The following is a 14217-nucleotide window of genomic DNA, read 5'->3' as shown; positions in this document are numbered from 1 at the left end:
ATGCCTGTAATCCCAGCATTTTTGTAGGCCAAGGTGGGAGCATCACTTGTGGCCAGGAATTCAAGACGAGCATGGGCAACATAGCAAGACCCTGCGTCTCCAAAAAAAAGAAAAAGAAAAATTAGCTGGGTGCTGTGCATGTGCCTGCAGGCCTAAGATACTTGGGAAGTGGAGATGGGAGGAACATTTGAGCCAAAGAGGTTGAGGCTGCGATGTGTGGTGATCACACTACTGCATACCAGCCTGGCAATAGAGCAAGACTCTGTCTCAAAAATACTGCAAACAAACAAAACCCCCAGTAATCTGACTACATGTCTACAGGAGAATATATTTAAAGGGCAATAAGACCTGTGGGGGAAAAAAGTAAAACTCTTTTCATTAGCCATACTGTTTATGGTGGTAGTGTTGTTATTCTGAAACAGCTGTGTAATGAGGAGTATTCATGATATTCTAAATCTTTCATTGCTAATAATATTATAGAGAACAAGTATTCTTGTTAAAGAAGAAAGGAGATGATGATGTATAAAAGGCTAAAAACACTGTGGTACTAAATTTGTATTGAAAGCATCAATATTAACCTATGATAAATGCATTCTCCTGGTTTTAGCAATTTGACACTTTTAGAGACAAAAATGAACCTGAGCAAATAAAAGTCTTTAAAGCCCAGAGGATGGTGCCTGAAGTAGTTTCTCAATAAAAAGAACCAGGCTTCTTGGAGAAACTACTGATTCTAAATCAGGGGCACGAGATGTGCAAGGTAGGCCTTTTCTGATAGTAACGAAGCTATCAAAGTTACCAGGGTCTTGACAAAAGGACTCAGAAGCCATGATGAATAGGCTCCCACTGGCCAAAAATAGGACAATTTGGATATCATTTAAAAGAAAAGTACAATGGGTGGAAACACATTAATTATGTTTAAATCTTTGATTTCAAAATAATCACCAAACAAAAGTTAAGTTATCACCCTTGGAGGAAGCTAGGAAATGATTTATTATATTGAAAACTTGTAGATAAAGGGAAAGAATCAAATGTTTTCCTTGCCTTTCCTACACAAGCTATATCACTTGTTACCCAAATAGTAGATATGATGTTTCTCTTTAAAGAAGTAGTTCAGCTAATAAAGACAGAATGATAGAATTAGAATATCATTATTTTGCAAATCCAATAAATTAATGAATGCAGGGATTGATTACTCATGGGTGCTAACTTCACAAAAGGAAAGACAATAAGACATTATGTGCTTCTGAAGAAAGAATATAAGACTTAAGCTGCTCAAGCCATATATGTACCACTTTTAGGAAACACAGAGAGACCACCTTGGGGATGTAAACCGGCAAAATCCACAGTCAGAAATACAGTGCAAATAATCTGATTCATTTATCAAATAAATTACCAAAAAAAAAAAAAAAAAAAGACAAGAAATGAAGGAGGAAACTTTCAAATAAAAGAGATTTAAGAGACAAACCAATCAAAATGTGCAGACTATATCTGAAGTCTGATTTTAAACAAATTATAAAAACAAAACCAAAAGCCCATGTGTGCTATGATCCAGGAATTCATCTTCTGGATATATACCTGAAATAAATGAAACAGGGTCTCAAAGAGATCTTATATATCCATGTTCCTAGCAGCATTATAGGCAACAGGCAAAGGGCAAAAGCAACCCTGTCCAGTGACAGACAAATGAATGAAGAAAATGTGGTATGTTTACCCTTAGAATTGAAGGAAATTCTGACATATTACAACATGGATGAATCTTGAGGTCATTAATCTAAGTGAAAAAAACCAGTCAGAAAAAGACAAATACATGAATTTACATACGTGAAGTATCTACGGTAGTCAAACTCATAGGAACAGTAAGTAGAATGGTGGTTACCAAGGACTGAGGGGAGGAGAAAATGGGGAATTGTTCAATGGGTATAGAGTTTTGATTTGCAAGAAATTGCAAATGGGTTGCAAAACAATGTTAAGTATACTTAACACTACCAAACTGTATACTTAAAAATGGTTGAGTTGGTAAATTTTATGTGTATTTTGCCATAATTAAAATCTTTTTAAAAATCCTAGTATGTAAGAATATAATCAGATATAAAACCTCAAGAAAATACTAGCAAACCAAATCAAACAACACATACAAACCATTACACACTATGTCCAAGTGAGATTTATCTCAGGAATGTAAGCTCAATTTAACATCTGAAAATCAATGTAATATACCACCTTAATAGAATAAAAGACCAAAAACCACATGATATCTCAGATGCAGGAAAAGCACTTAACAAAACTAAATACACTTTCAGGATGCAAACACTCAATGAACAAGTAACAGAGGGATCTTCTTCAACTTCATAAAGGGCATTTATAAACAACCCATGGCTAATATGATCATTCATAAAAATCCAAAAACTTTCCCCCTAAGATTAGGAAGAAGACACGTGTTCTGGTCTCATAACTTCTATTCAACATTGTACTGGAGGATCCAGGATACTTATGCAAGAAAGACAAAGAAAAAGGAAAAGCCATCTAGATTGGAAAAAAGTAACTTATCTCTATTTGCAAATGATATGATCTTATAAACAGAAAATCCTAAGAAAGTCACTCTCTCACACACAAAACTATTGTTTAATAAATGATTTCAGAAAGGTTGTGAAATACATGATCAATATGCAAAATCAGTGGTATTTTTATGGCCTAGGAATGAACAGTCCCAAAATGAAGTTAAGTAAACAATTCCATTTACAATAGCACCAAAACATGCTAAAATACTGAGGAACAAGTTTAAATAAAAGCAATCCCAGCACTTTGAGAGGCCAAGGCATGTGGATCATGAGGTGAGGAGATTGAGACCATCCTGGCTAACATGGTGAAACCCATCTCCACTAAAAATACAAAAAATTAGCCAGACGTGGTGGCACGTGCCTGTAGTCCCAGCTACTTGGGAGGCTAAGGCAGGAGGCTTGTTTGAACCCAGGAGATGTAGGTTGCAGTGAGCTGAGATCGCACCACTGCATTCCAGCCTGGGTGACAGAGCAAGACTGTGTCTCAAAAAAAAACAAAAAACAAACAACCAAACAAAAAACTAAGAAACAAAACCAAAAACAAACAAAAAAGCAAGACTTGCATGCTGAAAATTACAATTAAAATTAAAGAATATCTAAATAAACAGAAAGACCATCCTGTGATCATGCTTTGTAAGATGTAATATCACTAGTATGACAGTACTTCCCAATTTGATCTAGAGATTCAATCCAATCCCTATGAACATTCTGGTTGTCATTTTTTAAAAACTTTTTTCAGAAAGAATAAACTTATTCAAAATTAATATGAAAAGCAAGGGACACAGAATAGCTAAATCAATCTGGAAAATGAAAAAGAGATTTACATTTTCTGATTTTAAATTTTACAACAAAGCTATAGTAATCATGATAGTGAGATACAGATCAATGGAATAGAATTAAAAGTCTAGAAATAAACCCTTATATTTGTGGTCAACTGATTTTTGACAAGAGCCCTGAGATAATTCAAGGAGAAAGAACAGTCCTTTTAACAAATGTGCTGGGACAACTGGGTAATCACATGCAAAAGAGTGCAGCTGGAACCCTACCTCAAACCATACACAATAATATGTATGTTAACTCAAAATAGATCAGTCCTAAATGTGAGAGCTAAAACGATAAAACTCATAGAATCATTGTGGCCCTGGGTTAGGCAATAATTTCTCATCTATGATACCAAAAGCATAAGTGATAAAGGAAAAACAAACTGGAATTCACCAAATTCAAAACTTCTGTGCATCAACTACTATAATCAAGAAAACAAAAAGAGAAAATTGAAGCAAATATTTGTAAACCACAGATCTGATCAGAAAGTTTTATCTAGAAAATATAAAAAAAATACAACTCAATAATAAAATGACAGCCAAATTCAAAAACAGGCAAAAGATTTGAAAAGTTCTCCAAAAATATATATGTAAATAAATAGCTAATTATCACATGAAAAGATGCTTAACATCATTAGCAATATGGTTGGCTGTGTGTCCTCACCCAAATCTCATGTCAAGTAATAATTCCCAGTGTAGGAGGAGGGGTCTGGTGGGAGGTGACTGAAAAACTGGAGCCGACATCCCCGCCTTTGCTGTTCCTGACAGTTCTCTACAAGACCTAGTTGTTTGAAAGTATGCAGCACCTCCCGTTTCTTTCTCTCTGTCTCTCTCCTGCTGGCCATGTGAAGACTGAAGATGCCCTTTTTTCCCCTTTGTCTTCCACCATGACTGTAAGTTTCCTGAGGCCTCCCGGCCAGGCTTCCTATACAGCCTGGGGAACTGTGAGTCAATTAAGTCTCTTTGCCTCATAAATTACCCAGTCTCGGTTGTTTATTTATAGCAATATAAGAACAGACTAATATAATTGGTTATCAAGGAAATGCACAACAAATTCACACTGAGATGCTACCTCATAGCCAGCAGGATGGCTAAAATTAAAAAGACAGATAGTAACATGTGTTGATGACAATGTGAAGAACAAAATCCTCATACACAGTTAGAGGAACTGCAAAATGATACAGACATTTTGGAAATATCTGGCAGTTCCTTAAAAGGTTAAACAGAATGAAAACATGACCTGGCAATTCTACTCCTGGGTATACCCAAGAGAAATGAAAATGTATATTTACATAAAAATTCATGGCAGCATTATTCATAATAGCCAAAAAGTGGAAACAAACCAAAGAAATGTCCATCAGCAGATTAATGCATGAACAAAATGTGGTAAAAATCTATACAATGAAGTACTATTGAACAATAAAAAGGAATAAAGAACTGATACACACTGCAGTACATATGTATCGTGACTTTATTCCTTTTTAAATATGCTACTTAAGAGAAGTCAGTTAGAAAAGACCAAACTATATGATTCCATTCATATAAAACGTCCAGAATAGGCAAATTTATGGAGAGAGAAAGTAGATTGGTGGTTGCCTAGGTTGGAGGTTGGGGGTTGGAGGAGGTTAGGGAGGGTATGAGGGCAAATGAGAGTAACTGTTAATGAGTATGGGGTTTCTTTTTGGGAGGATGAAGATGTTTTAAAAATTATATAGTAGCAATGGCTGCAAGCCTCTGTGATACACAAAACCCACTGAACTGTATACTTGAAGAGGCTGAATTTTACGGTATGTGAATTATATTTTAATAAAGCTGCTATAAAATTTAGAAAGATGGTTTTTAGGAAACAACTAGAAATTCAAATACTGGCAATTTGATAATATTAAGAAACTGATTACATTTCAATGTGATAATGGTACTGTGATTTTATTTAAAAGGAAAATCAATTCTTATCTTTTTAGAGATACACACTAAAATTTTATGAACAAAATGATAAATGTCTAAGATTTGCTTGAAATATAGGGAAAGTGAACAGCTATACAGATGAAACAATATGGTAAATGGGGTCTGAGTATTAACATGATACTCATTATATTGTCTATTTTTGTCTGTTTGAAATTTTCTATAATTAAAAACCAGGCTGGACATTGTGGCTCATGCCTGTAATCCCAACACTTTGGGAGGCTGAGGTGACAGGATTGCTTGAACCCAGGTGTTCAAGACCAGCCTAAGCAACATAGTGAGATCCCCTCTCTACAAAAAATAAAAAAATTAGCCAGCTATGGTGGCTTATATCTGTAGTCCCTGCTGAGGTGGGAGGCTTGCTTAAGCTTGGGAAGCTGAAGCTGCAGTGAGTTATGCTTATACCACTGCATGCCAGCCTGGGCAACAGAGTGAGACTCCGTCTCACAAAACAACAACAACAAAAAATGACAGGCACTTACTGGATCACATAGGTCAATTTCCTTCAGGTAACCTATTCCACCAACAATGCTATTATTTCACAGTCAGTAAGAAAGATAACTTTAACACCAAAATTCCACGATTCCTCTTTTGGCTCCTGAAGCATAATTAATACTCAGTGTAGAATACACTAAAAAGCACCTTAATTTCTACAATTTTTGTTCTTTCAATAGAAGTTCTTACGTAAAAAGAAAAACAGCTGGGCGCAGTGGCTCATACCTGTAATCCCAGCATTTTGGGAGGCCCAGGTGGGTGGATCACCTAAGGTCAGGAGTTTGAGACCAGCCTGACCAACATGATGAAACCCCATCTCTACTAAAAATACAAAATTAGCTGGATGTGGTGGCATGAGACTGTAATCCCAGCTACTTGGAAGGCTGAGGCAGGAGAATTGCTTGAACCCAGGAGGCAGAGGTTGCAGTCAGCCAAGATCATGCCATTGCATTCCAGCCTGGGCAACAAGAGCAAAACTCTATCTCAAAAAAAAAGTGCTCGCTTCAGCAGCACATATACTAAAATTGGAATGATACAGAGAAGATTAGCATGGCCCCTGTGCAAGGATTACACGAAAATTCGTGAAGCATTCCATATTTCGAAGAAAGAAGAAAAAACCAATTTCACCACAGCTGTTTCACAGAGAGCAGGTCTATCAAGATCCTCCAGTTCAGGGATACTATCATTCTCAGCATTCAACTCAACTAGATAATACAAAGCAAGTTCCTCTGTATCTGTTTAAGCACTCAAGGTTTAATATGCCAGGCAACTTGCATGTCAGCAAAACTTTTTCTGTGAAAGGTCAGATATTAAATATTTTACAAATAGCAGGTGATATGGTACTGTTCCAACTTCACACTCTGCAGTTGTAGTATGAAAGTAGGCATAGACAAATGAGCATAGCTGTGTTCCACTAAAACTTTATTTACAAAAACAAGTGGCAGGCCAGATTTGGCTAGTGGGCAGTAGTTTGCTTACCCCTGTGCTAGAGGTAAGCACATGGCAAGTGTTGTAAAGATGAAAAAGGATAAAAATATAATTTAGAATGCATATCGGCAACAAAAATCATCATGTAAAGAATATACACTTGTATACGAAGTACAGTACTCACAGGTGTTTGGATCATCATGGCTCGTTGATCTCTCATTGTTCTTACAATATCTAGTGGATAAACCGGCTGATTGCATTCAATGAGACACATGGCTGTTTCCATAGTGATAAGAACCCCAGTTCTTCCAATTCCAGCACTAAAAAGGACAAATACAGGCAAGGTCTTACTGATACTATTTTGTTAAACTACTTGCAGCTTTTGTGCATAAAACTGAATTATAATACAGAGGAACAGTATCACTTTAATGTTTTATATTATAAAAGTAGCAAGCCAAAATACAGAATATTTTGAAAACAGAAAAAAGTACTGACTCCTTTAATATCAATTAAATATTCTGTATCTTCCATCTACCACATTAGTTCGAAAAAGACTATTTTAAAAGAGTTAAATCTCAGTTTTTAAAATCTGAACAAGGAAGAGAAGCTTACTGAAGCAACTCCTCTTTAAAATGCAAAAAGATAGAATGACAATAATAAACCATCAATGAATGTACAAAAGACAATATTTTACACTCAACATAAAAGACACCTTCTTTTTTTTTTTTGAGATGAAGTCTAGCTCTGTCACCCAGGCTGGAGTACAATGGTGCCATGTTGGCTCACTGCAACCTCCACCTCCTGGGCTCAAGTGATTCTCCAGTCTCAGTCTCTCAAGTAGCTGGGATTACAAACATGCACCCCCACGCCCAGCTAATATTTTTGTATTTTTAATAGAGACAGAGTTTCGCCATGTTGGCCACGCTGGTCTCAAACTCCTGACCTCAGGTGATCTGCCCACCTCAGCCTTCCAAAATGCTGCATTCTTAGGCATGAGCCACTGCTCTCGGCCTCATTTTTAAATAAAATTTAAATTAAACTTTACCACTGAGCCAAGAACAACTTTTAAACTTCTAATCTGTGAACACAGAGGCAGTAGTTATCAGGAACTTGGGATGTAAAATGGCCAAATGTTTTTCACTGTTCTTGCTACTTTGCCTCTCAAATTTTGGTCTATAATCTGATTTGATGATTTGAAAGTCTACTTTTAAAATATGCTATAAAGTTTAAGAATAAAGAGATATCTCAATATATCCTCTGAATAAATTACTTAGTAAAGGTGGCCATAATAGGGAGGGAAAAACTTCTGTCTCCTAATCTCTGGGTCAGTAGCAATAAAGGCTGGAATCACCATTTTTGGCCCTTTGAGGGTGGGCAGAAGAGGACCTGGTCTCAAAGTAATAAAGTAGCCTGCTGTTTACTTAAAGCTTTTAGAAGTAGCATATCCTTTGGTAGGGCCACTCCAAGAGAGGTAGGGGTACTCAATAAATGTCCTAAGAGGAGCCACAGGCAAGAAAGGAGGAAAGGAATCTAAATATTAGGCTGTAACCTAATGTCTATGCCACTGTCTGAATGAATCCCCTAAAATTCCTATGTTGAAACTTAATCACCAATGTGATAACATTAAGAGGTAGAACCAGTGAGGTGTGGTGACTCATGCCTATAATCCCAGCACTTTGGCAGGTTGAGGCAGGTGGATCCCTTGAGCTCGGGAGTTTGAGACCAACCTGGGCAACATGGCAAAAACCCAACTCTACAAAAAAATACAAAAATTAGCCAGGTGTGTTGGTGCACTTGTACCTCCAGCTACTTCTGTGGCTGAGGCAGGAGGATCACTTGAGCCTGGGAAGCAGGGATTACAGTGAGCCATGATAATGCCATGATAATGCCATTGCACTCTAGCCTGTGTGACAGTGGGAGACTCCAACTCAAAAAAAAAAAAGAAAAAGAAAAAAGAAAAGGTAGAACCTTTAGGAGGTGATTAAGTCATGAGGGCAGATCCCCCATGGATGGGATTAGGACCCTTATAAAAGGATTTTAGAGAGTGAGTTCACCCTTTCTGTCCCATAGCATACGAGGAAACAGCATTCATCCTGTCCAGAGAATGACACAATGAAGTGCCATAATGGAAGCAGAGAGCAGCCCTCATAAGACTCTCATTAGAACCTGTGTGTACCTTATCTTGAACTTACCAGCCTTCAGAAGTATAAGAAATACAGTTCTGTTCCTTTTAAATTACATGGTCTCAAATATTTTGTTACAGTGGCTCAAATGGACTAAGACAGCCCACAATTCTGTATTTCATCAAATCTATCATAAATTGTTAAGACCAATTTCAGAGCTATCAAAATATGAAAAGGAGGAGCATCTAAAAATCAGTGCAATCAGTATTATTTTTGTCTTATGATAAAGTCACTGCCAATCATATGTTAGAACTTATCCTTTGCATTCTACTTTCAGAGCATGGCTTTGAGCTCTAATTATCACAGTGACAATAACAACATAAAGGACAAATATGTACTCTCTCTGAAAAATGACATATCTGTTCAGCTACACATTCATAAAATAGAGAAAACAGAATACCTGCAATGGACGACAACGGGTTCTTCCTTGCCAGCCCTCTTATTTCGTACATGACAAACAAAATCTAGAAAGTCACTCGAATCATCAGGGACTCCATGGTCGGGCCAGGCTATGTACTGGATCTGAGTGAGTGGACGACTTTCATTTTTCTAAGAGCAAATGAAAAATTATGTACCTTGACTTTGGTATTATTAAAACTGTCCCTATAAGTCTCATAAAATTAATCAGGAAAGAAGGGAGAGGGAGACAGAAAACTAAACCCAGCTTCCAGCACACTCAGCATTGATCAGTAGGTCAGCTGCTCTCTGACCTGCTTCCTCATAGTTGTTTGGTGCCTGTTTGCCTCAGAATCCCATAGACCCCAATACAAGATTATAGTTCCCCTTACGGCTCTACAGGTAACAACTTGGGATATTATGAGATGTTAAATTTCCCCTTTGAGACATTCTTTTGGGTCCTGCATACTAATGAAATTGCTTACTCAGTTGGTCGGAAGGACCCTGAGATAAGCTAACTCACCAAAAAATGCAGTTTCCACCTCCTGATAATTTCATCCACCTTACCCCAATCAAAGACTTTAATTTCCCAGCCCCTTGCTCTCCACAATCCCCTTAAAAACCCCATCCCAGATCTTATCTCCTTGGGGAGATGATTTGTGGGTCTCCTCCCATCTCCTTGCTCAGCACCCTGCGATCATTAAACTCTTTATCTGCTGTACCCCTGCTGTCTCAGTGTATTGGTCTGTTACTGCATAGCAGGAATACAAAACTATTGGTACTATGACATTATCTTTAAAATATATTCATGTCATTTGAATTTTAGAAGAAAAGCAAAACCAACCACTCCTCTTCTCTACCAAAAGTTAATTAGAATGAAAAATTTCAACATAGAAAAGAAACCTGTATAGAAATAGTTGTATCCATTTAAGTATTGGCTAATTACATTACTACTTTTTGTAACTCAATTTCTATATGTGTAAAGTATTTTTAAGATGATAATCAAGTAAATAGGTAGGAACAAACTAAGACCCAGATAAATGCTTAAAGAAAACTAAGGAATTCTTGGGTGAGCAAAAATGGTAAAGAATATTTTTTTGTCAAGAAAGCTGAACTAATCCTCACACAATGCAGATGAAATTAAGGAAACCAGGAAAATAAATACTCAAGATAAATGTATATTAAAAACTGGTGACAATAAAAGCACAAAGTCAAATCAGTGGGATTAATTCTTTTTGGAGAGCCAATGGTTGGTATAATGGAGACAGTAAGAGTGCTGGGTTTAGATACATCTTGATTCAAATCTTGACTCGCCAGTTTTGGCATTCAATGTTTCAGAACCTAATTTCCTTCAACTGAAAAATGAAATAGCATCTATACTTTAAAGAAACAATCTTATATTAAAAAGTCTCCATGAGAGGACCTGTAAATCACCCAATCAGCTACTTGCACCATATACTCAATAACTGGTTGCTATAGTCATTCAACACTATGATTATAACTATGGTTATTGCCATTTATACTAAAGAGAGCTTCCTGAAAAGTAAAAGTAAAATGTATTCAAGAGTTGAGGTAGTATCTGCTATCACTGATCCATTCATGTATGAATTTATTTATGGGAGCAAACTTATTTTCCCAATTATGTTTGGCTCAAACTTTAGAAACTAACTCACATCTTAGTTCTAATGTACTCAGGGTATATAAAGAAAAGTCACTATGGTATAAAAAACTGTCATGGATAATCTACAGGTGGAGTATAATAGAGACTATGCTAAAGATAGATTTATTTATGCATACATAGCCATTATCATTATCTATTTGAGAAAATGAAGAAATATCTTATTGGGTTGACCTGTTACATTAGACCATGAACTACACAGTATGTGTCCCCAAACCCTAAATTCATTCTGATGGATCTAGCCCATAAAATCTTGAAATTTTAAAATTCTTGTAATTTTAGCTTCATTCAATGCTAGATTCATTTTCTATAAATTAGCACAACTTCTGGCTTCTTCCCTTTTAGTCAGTAAGGCTCTGTGTCTCTCTGGTTTCACTGAATCATGCTCTTGGGGTTGGAGGAGAGTTCCCTTTTCCAAAGGCTTGACCATTAATGGGATAGTCCTGGGCACTCATAGCTTGTGCTGTTGGCTCTTCTCCAGCAGTTACTTCCTTCTTGTAGTCCCTTTTAAAACCAAAGGTGGTTGGCAGGGGGTATCTAGCTGCAGGCAGTGAAAGTAGGGTGTACTATCTCTAGCAGCCTAAAAGAACTGGCAGCATGATGCTCTCTATATACATCTTCCAGTTGGGATACTGAGCCACCATTTATTAATCAGTTTCAATCGAAGCCAAGGGGACTGACCCAGGCAGAATTAAGAGCTGGAAATTAGAAATCTACACCCCGTCTGCTCTCAGAAGGTCCTGGTTACAATCTTTTCCTTCTTAATATTTAGGGGACTGTGAAGTTGCTCTCTTCTACTCTTTTAAGAAAAGAAAATAATTTAATAGCTTTCAATTGTTTTTTCCATTTCCACAGACATACCCAAATACTGTACTGATACTACTTGGAGTCAAAGATTTTCTTATAATCAAAAATATTTAAATAGTTGTTCTGAATAGGCAAAGTAGTAACAGTAATAAATATTATTTACCACATTCCTTTTTCACTGACCATATTTAGTCATAGAAACTGGAGAACAACAATTATATAACAGAATAGGGTAATACTCTTAATGAAATTCCAAAGTACCCCATTAAAGCAGATAAATAATTCAATAATTTTTATAGTATTTCCTAGTAAAACCAGTATTAAAACTAAAAACATTTTCAGCTTTGAGTCTTTGTCTTGAACACAACAGTTCTAATAAAAAGATATCCTGCCCTCTTACCTCTTGGTTAAATAGTGTCATCTTTCTGAAGATATAGGCAGCGTTTCCTTCTTCAGAGTGGCAGGTAACTTGGTAGCATCCATAAGATGAACTGCCTGTGGGTTCTGGCCAATATTGGTGACATTTAACCTAATATTGATACAAATAAATAAATAATAAAATAATATGCATATAGATTCAAGCTCGCCAATGTTTAAAACTGTTTTAGTTTTTAATAAATGTCAAAACTTACGGAAAAGTTACAAGAATAATTTAATGAACTTCATCTAGATCTGCCAACTACTGTTTTTCTCTTCCTTTTTTTTTTTTTGAGATGGAGTTTCACTCTTTTTGCCCAGGCTGCAGTGCAATGACACAATCTTGGCTCACTGCAACCTCCACCTCCTGGGTTCAAGTGATTCTCCTCCCTCAGCCTCCCAAGTAGCTGGGATTACAGGCATGTGCTACCACACCCAGCTAATTTTGTATTTTTAGTAGGAACGAGATTTCACCATATTGGTCAGGCTGGTCTCGAACTTGTGACCTCAGGTGATCTGTCCGCCTCAGCCTCCCAAAGTGCTGGGATTACAGGCATGAGCCACTGCGCCTAGCTGACATTTTTTCGTTGTCACTTTTTTCCCTTTGTAATAATAAGTATTCTGGCTATATTTTGAGACTGCAAATATCCTCATTAAACTTTTAAAAACAGCTGTAATGACATAATTCATATACCATACCACTCACTCATTTATTGTATACAATAGTTTTTAGTATATTCACAGAACTGTGCGAACACTGCCACAATTACTTTTAGAACATTCCCATCACACCCAAAATAAACCCTATACCAATTGGTAGTTACTGTTCATTCCCCCTCATCTGTTCCCCTTATCTCACCTCAAATGTAGAACACCACTAATCTACTTTATGTCCCTACAAAGTTGCCTATACTGGACATTTCATAAAAATGGAATCATTCAATATGTGGTCTTTTTGACCTCTTTCACTATGCTAAGTATTTTCCAGTTTACCCATTTATCACTACTTTCATTCCTTTTTATTGCTAAATAATATCCAACCTTAAGACTATACCACATTTTATTTTGTATATTTGAGTTGTTTCTACATTTTGGCTATTATAAATGCTTCTGCTATGAATGCTCATGTACAAATTTTTATGTGGACAGACCTTTTCAACTCTTTTGGATTTAGGGATAAAATTAATAAGTTATGCCAACTCGATGTTTAACTTTTTGAGGAACTACAAGACTGTTTTCCAAAATGATGGTTGCATGATTTTATAAACCCACCAGCAGTGTAGGAGGGTTCTGTTTTTTTCCATATCATCCCTAGTACTTTTTATTGGTCCTTTTTATTTTAGCCATCCTTGTGAATATAAAGTCTAATTAAGGTTTTGATCTGCAGCTCCCTGATGATAATGATGTTAAGCATCTTTTCTTGTGCTTCTTAGCGATTTGTTTATCTTCTTTGGAGAACTCTTAAGATTCATTGCCCATTTTTAAATTCCATTATTTATAATTTTACTGTTGAGTTGTAAAGAGCTCTGTACATACTTTAGATACAAGTCCCTTAACGGATGTGTATTAATCCCTTTAAATAATAACAATGATAGTAGTGGCTAATACTTACATCACATCTATTTACGTGTTAGTCACAGTTTTATGCACTTAACTATGATGATTTAAAACAAAAAACCACAAGAAAAGAATATTAAAGGTTACAAAAGCTTAAATAAACATGAATACTTTGACTACCTATATGCAATATAATTTGAAAAAAGTCCAAGCAATGTGTAAGATTCAACTATGACTTACTCTGCCACGTTCAACTTGTGTGGTCAACATTACAACCATAGAGGAGCCTTGTTCCCAAGTCATCTGCCAAAAATCTGTACAAGTGTGTGGTAATGGCCCTTGACAAGCGATGTACTGATTTATAATGCTGGAAGAAGGAATTTCCATCTAGAAAGAAAAGGGCACGAAAATAAAAT

General features: G+C 36.3%; 1 protein-coding gene and 1 non-coding gene across 7 annotated transcripts in view; one reads left to right on the top strand and one right to left on the bottom strand.

Moving 5' to 3' along the window:
• PTPN4 (protein tyrosine phosphatase non-receptor type 4) overlaps positions 1–14217 on the bottom strand; it is a 229265-nt gene that overhangs the window by 9135 nt on the left and 205913 nt on the right. For all 6 annotated transcript variants that reach the window (XM_002749530.7, XM_078327965.1, XM_017973535.4 and 3 more), the window contains 4 exons: positions 14042–14188; positions 12228–12356; positions 9347–9495; positions 6948–7083 (listed from right to left, as the gene is read on the bottom strand). In XM_002749530.7, coding sequence (XP_002749576.1) covers positions 6948–7083; positions 9347–9495; positions 12228–12356; positions 14042–14188 — 561 coding nt within the window. The remainder of the gene's footprint in view (positions 1–6947; positions 7084–9346; positions 9496–12227; positions 12357–14041; positions 14189–14217) is intronic.
• LOC118154885 (U6 spliceosomal RNA) lies at positions 6331–6437 on the top strand. The gene has a single exon (XR_004745135.2). It is a non-coding gene; the product is annotated as a U6 spliceosomal RNA (small nuclear RNA).

This window comes from Callithrix jacchus, chromosome 6 (assembly GCF_049354715.1).
Source record: "Callithrix jacchus isolate 240 chromosome 6, calJac240_pri, whole genome shotgun sequence".
Taxonomy (NCBI): Eukaryota; Metazoa; Chordata; class Mammalia; order Primates; family Cebidae; genus Callithrix; species Callithrix jacchus.
Note: the sequence above shows the minus strand (reverse complement) of the source record. Positions and strands in the feature narration are given on the sequence as shown.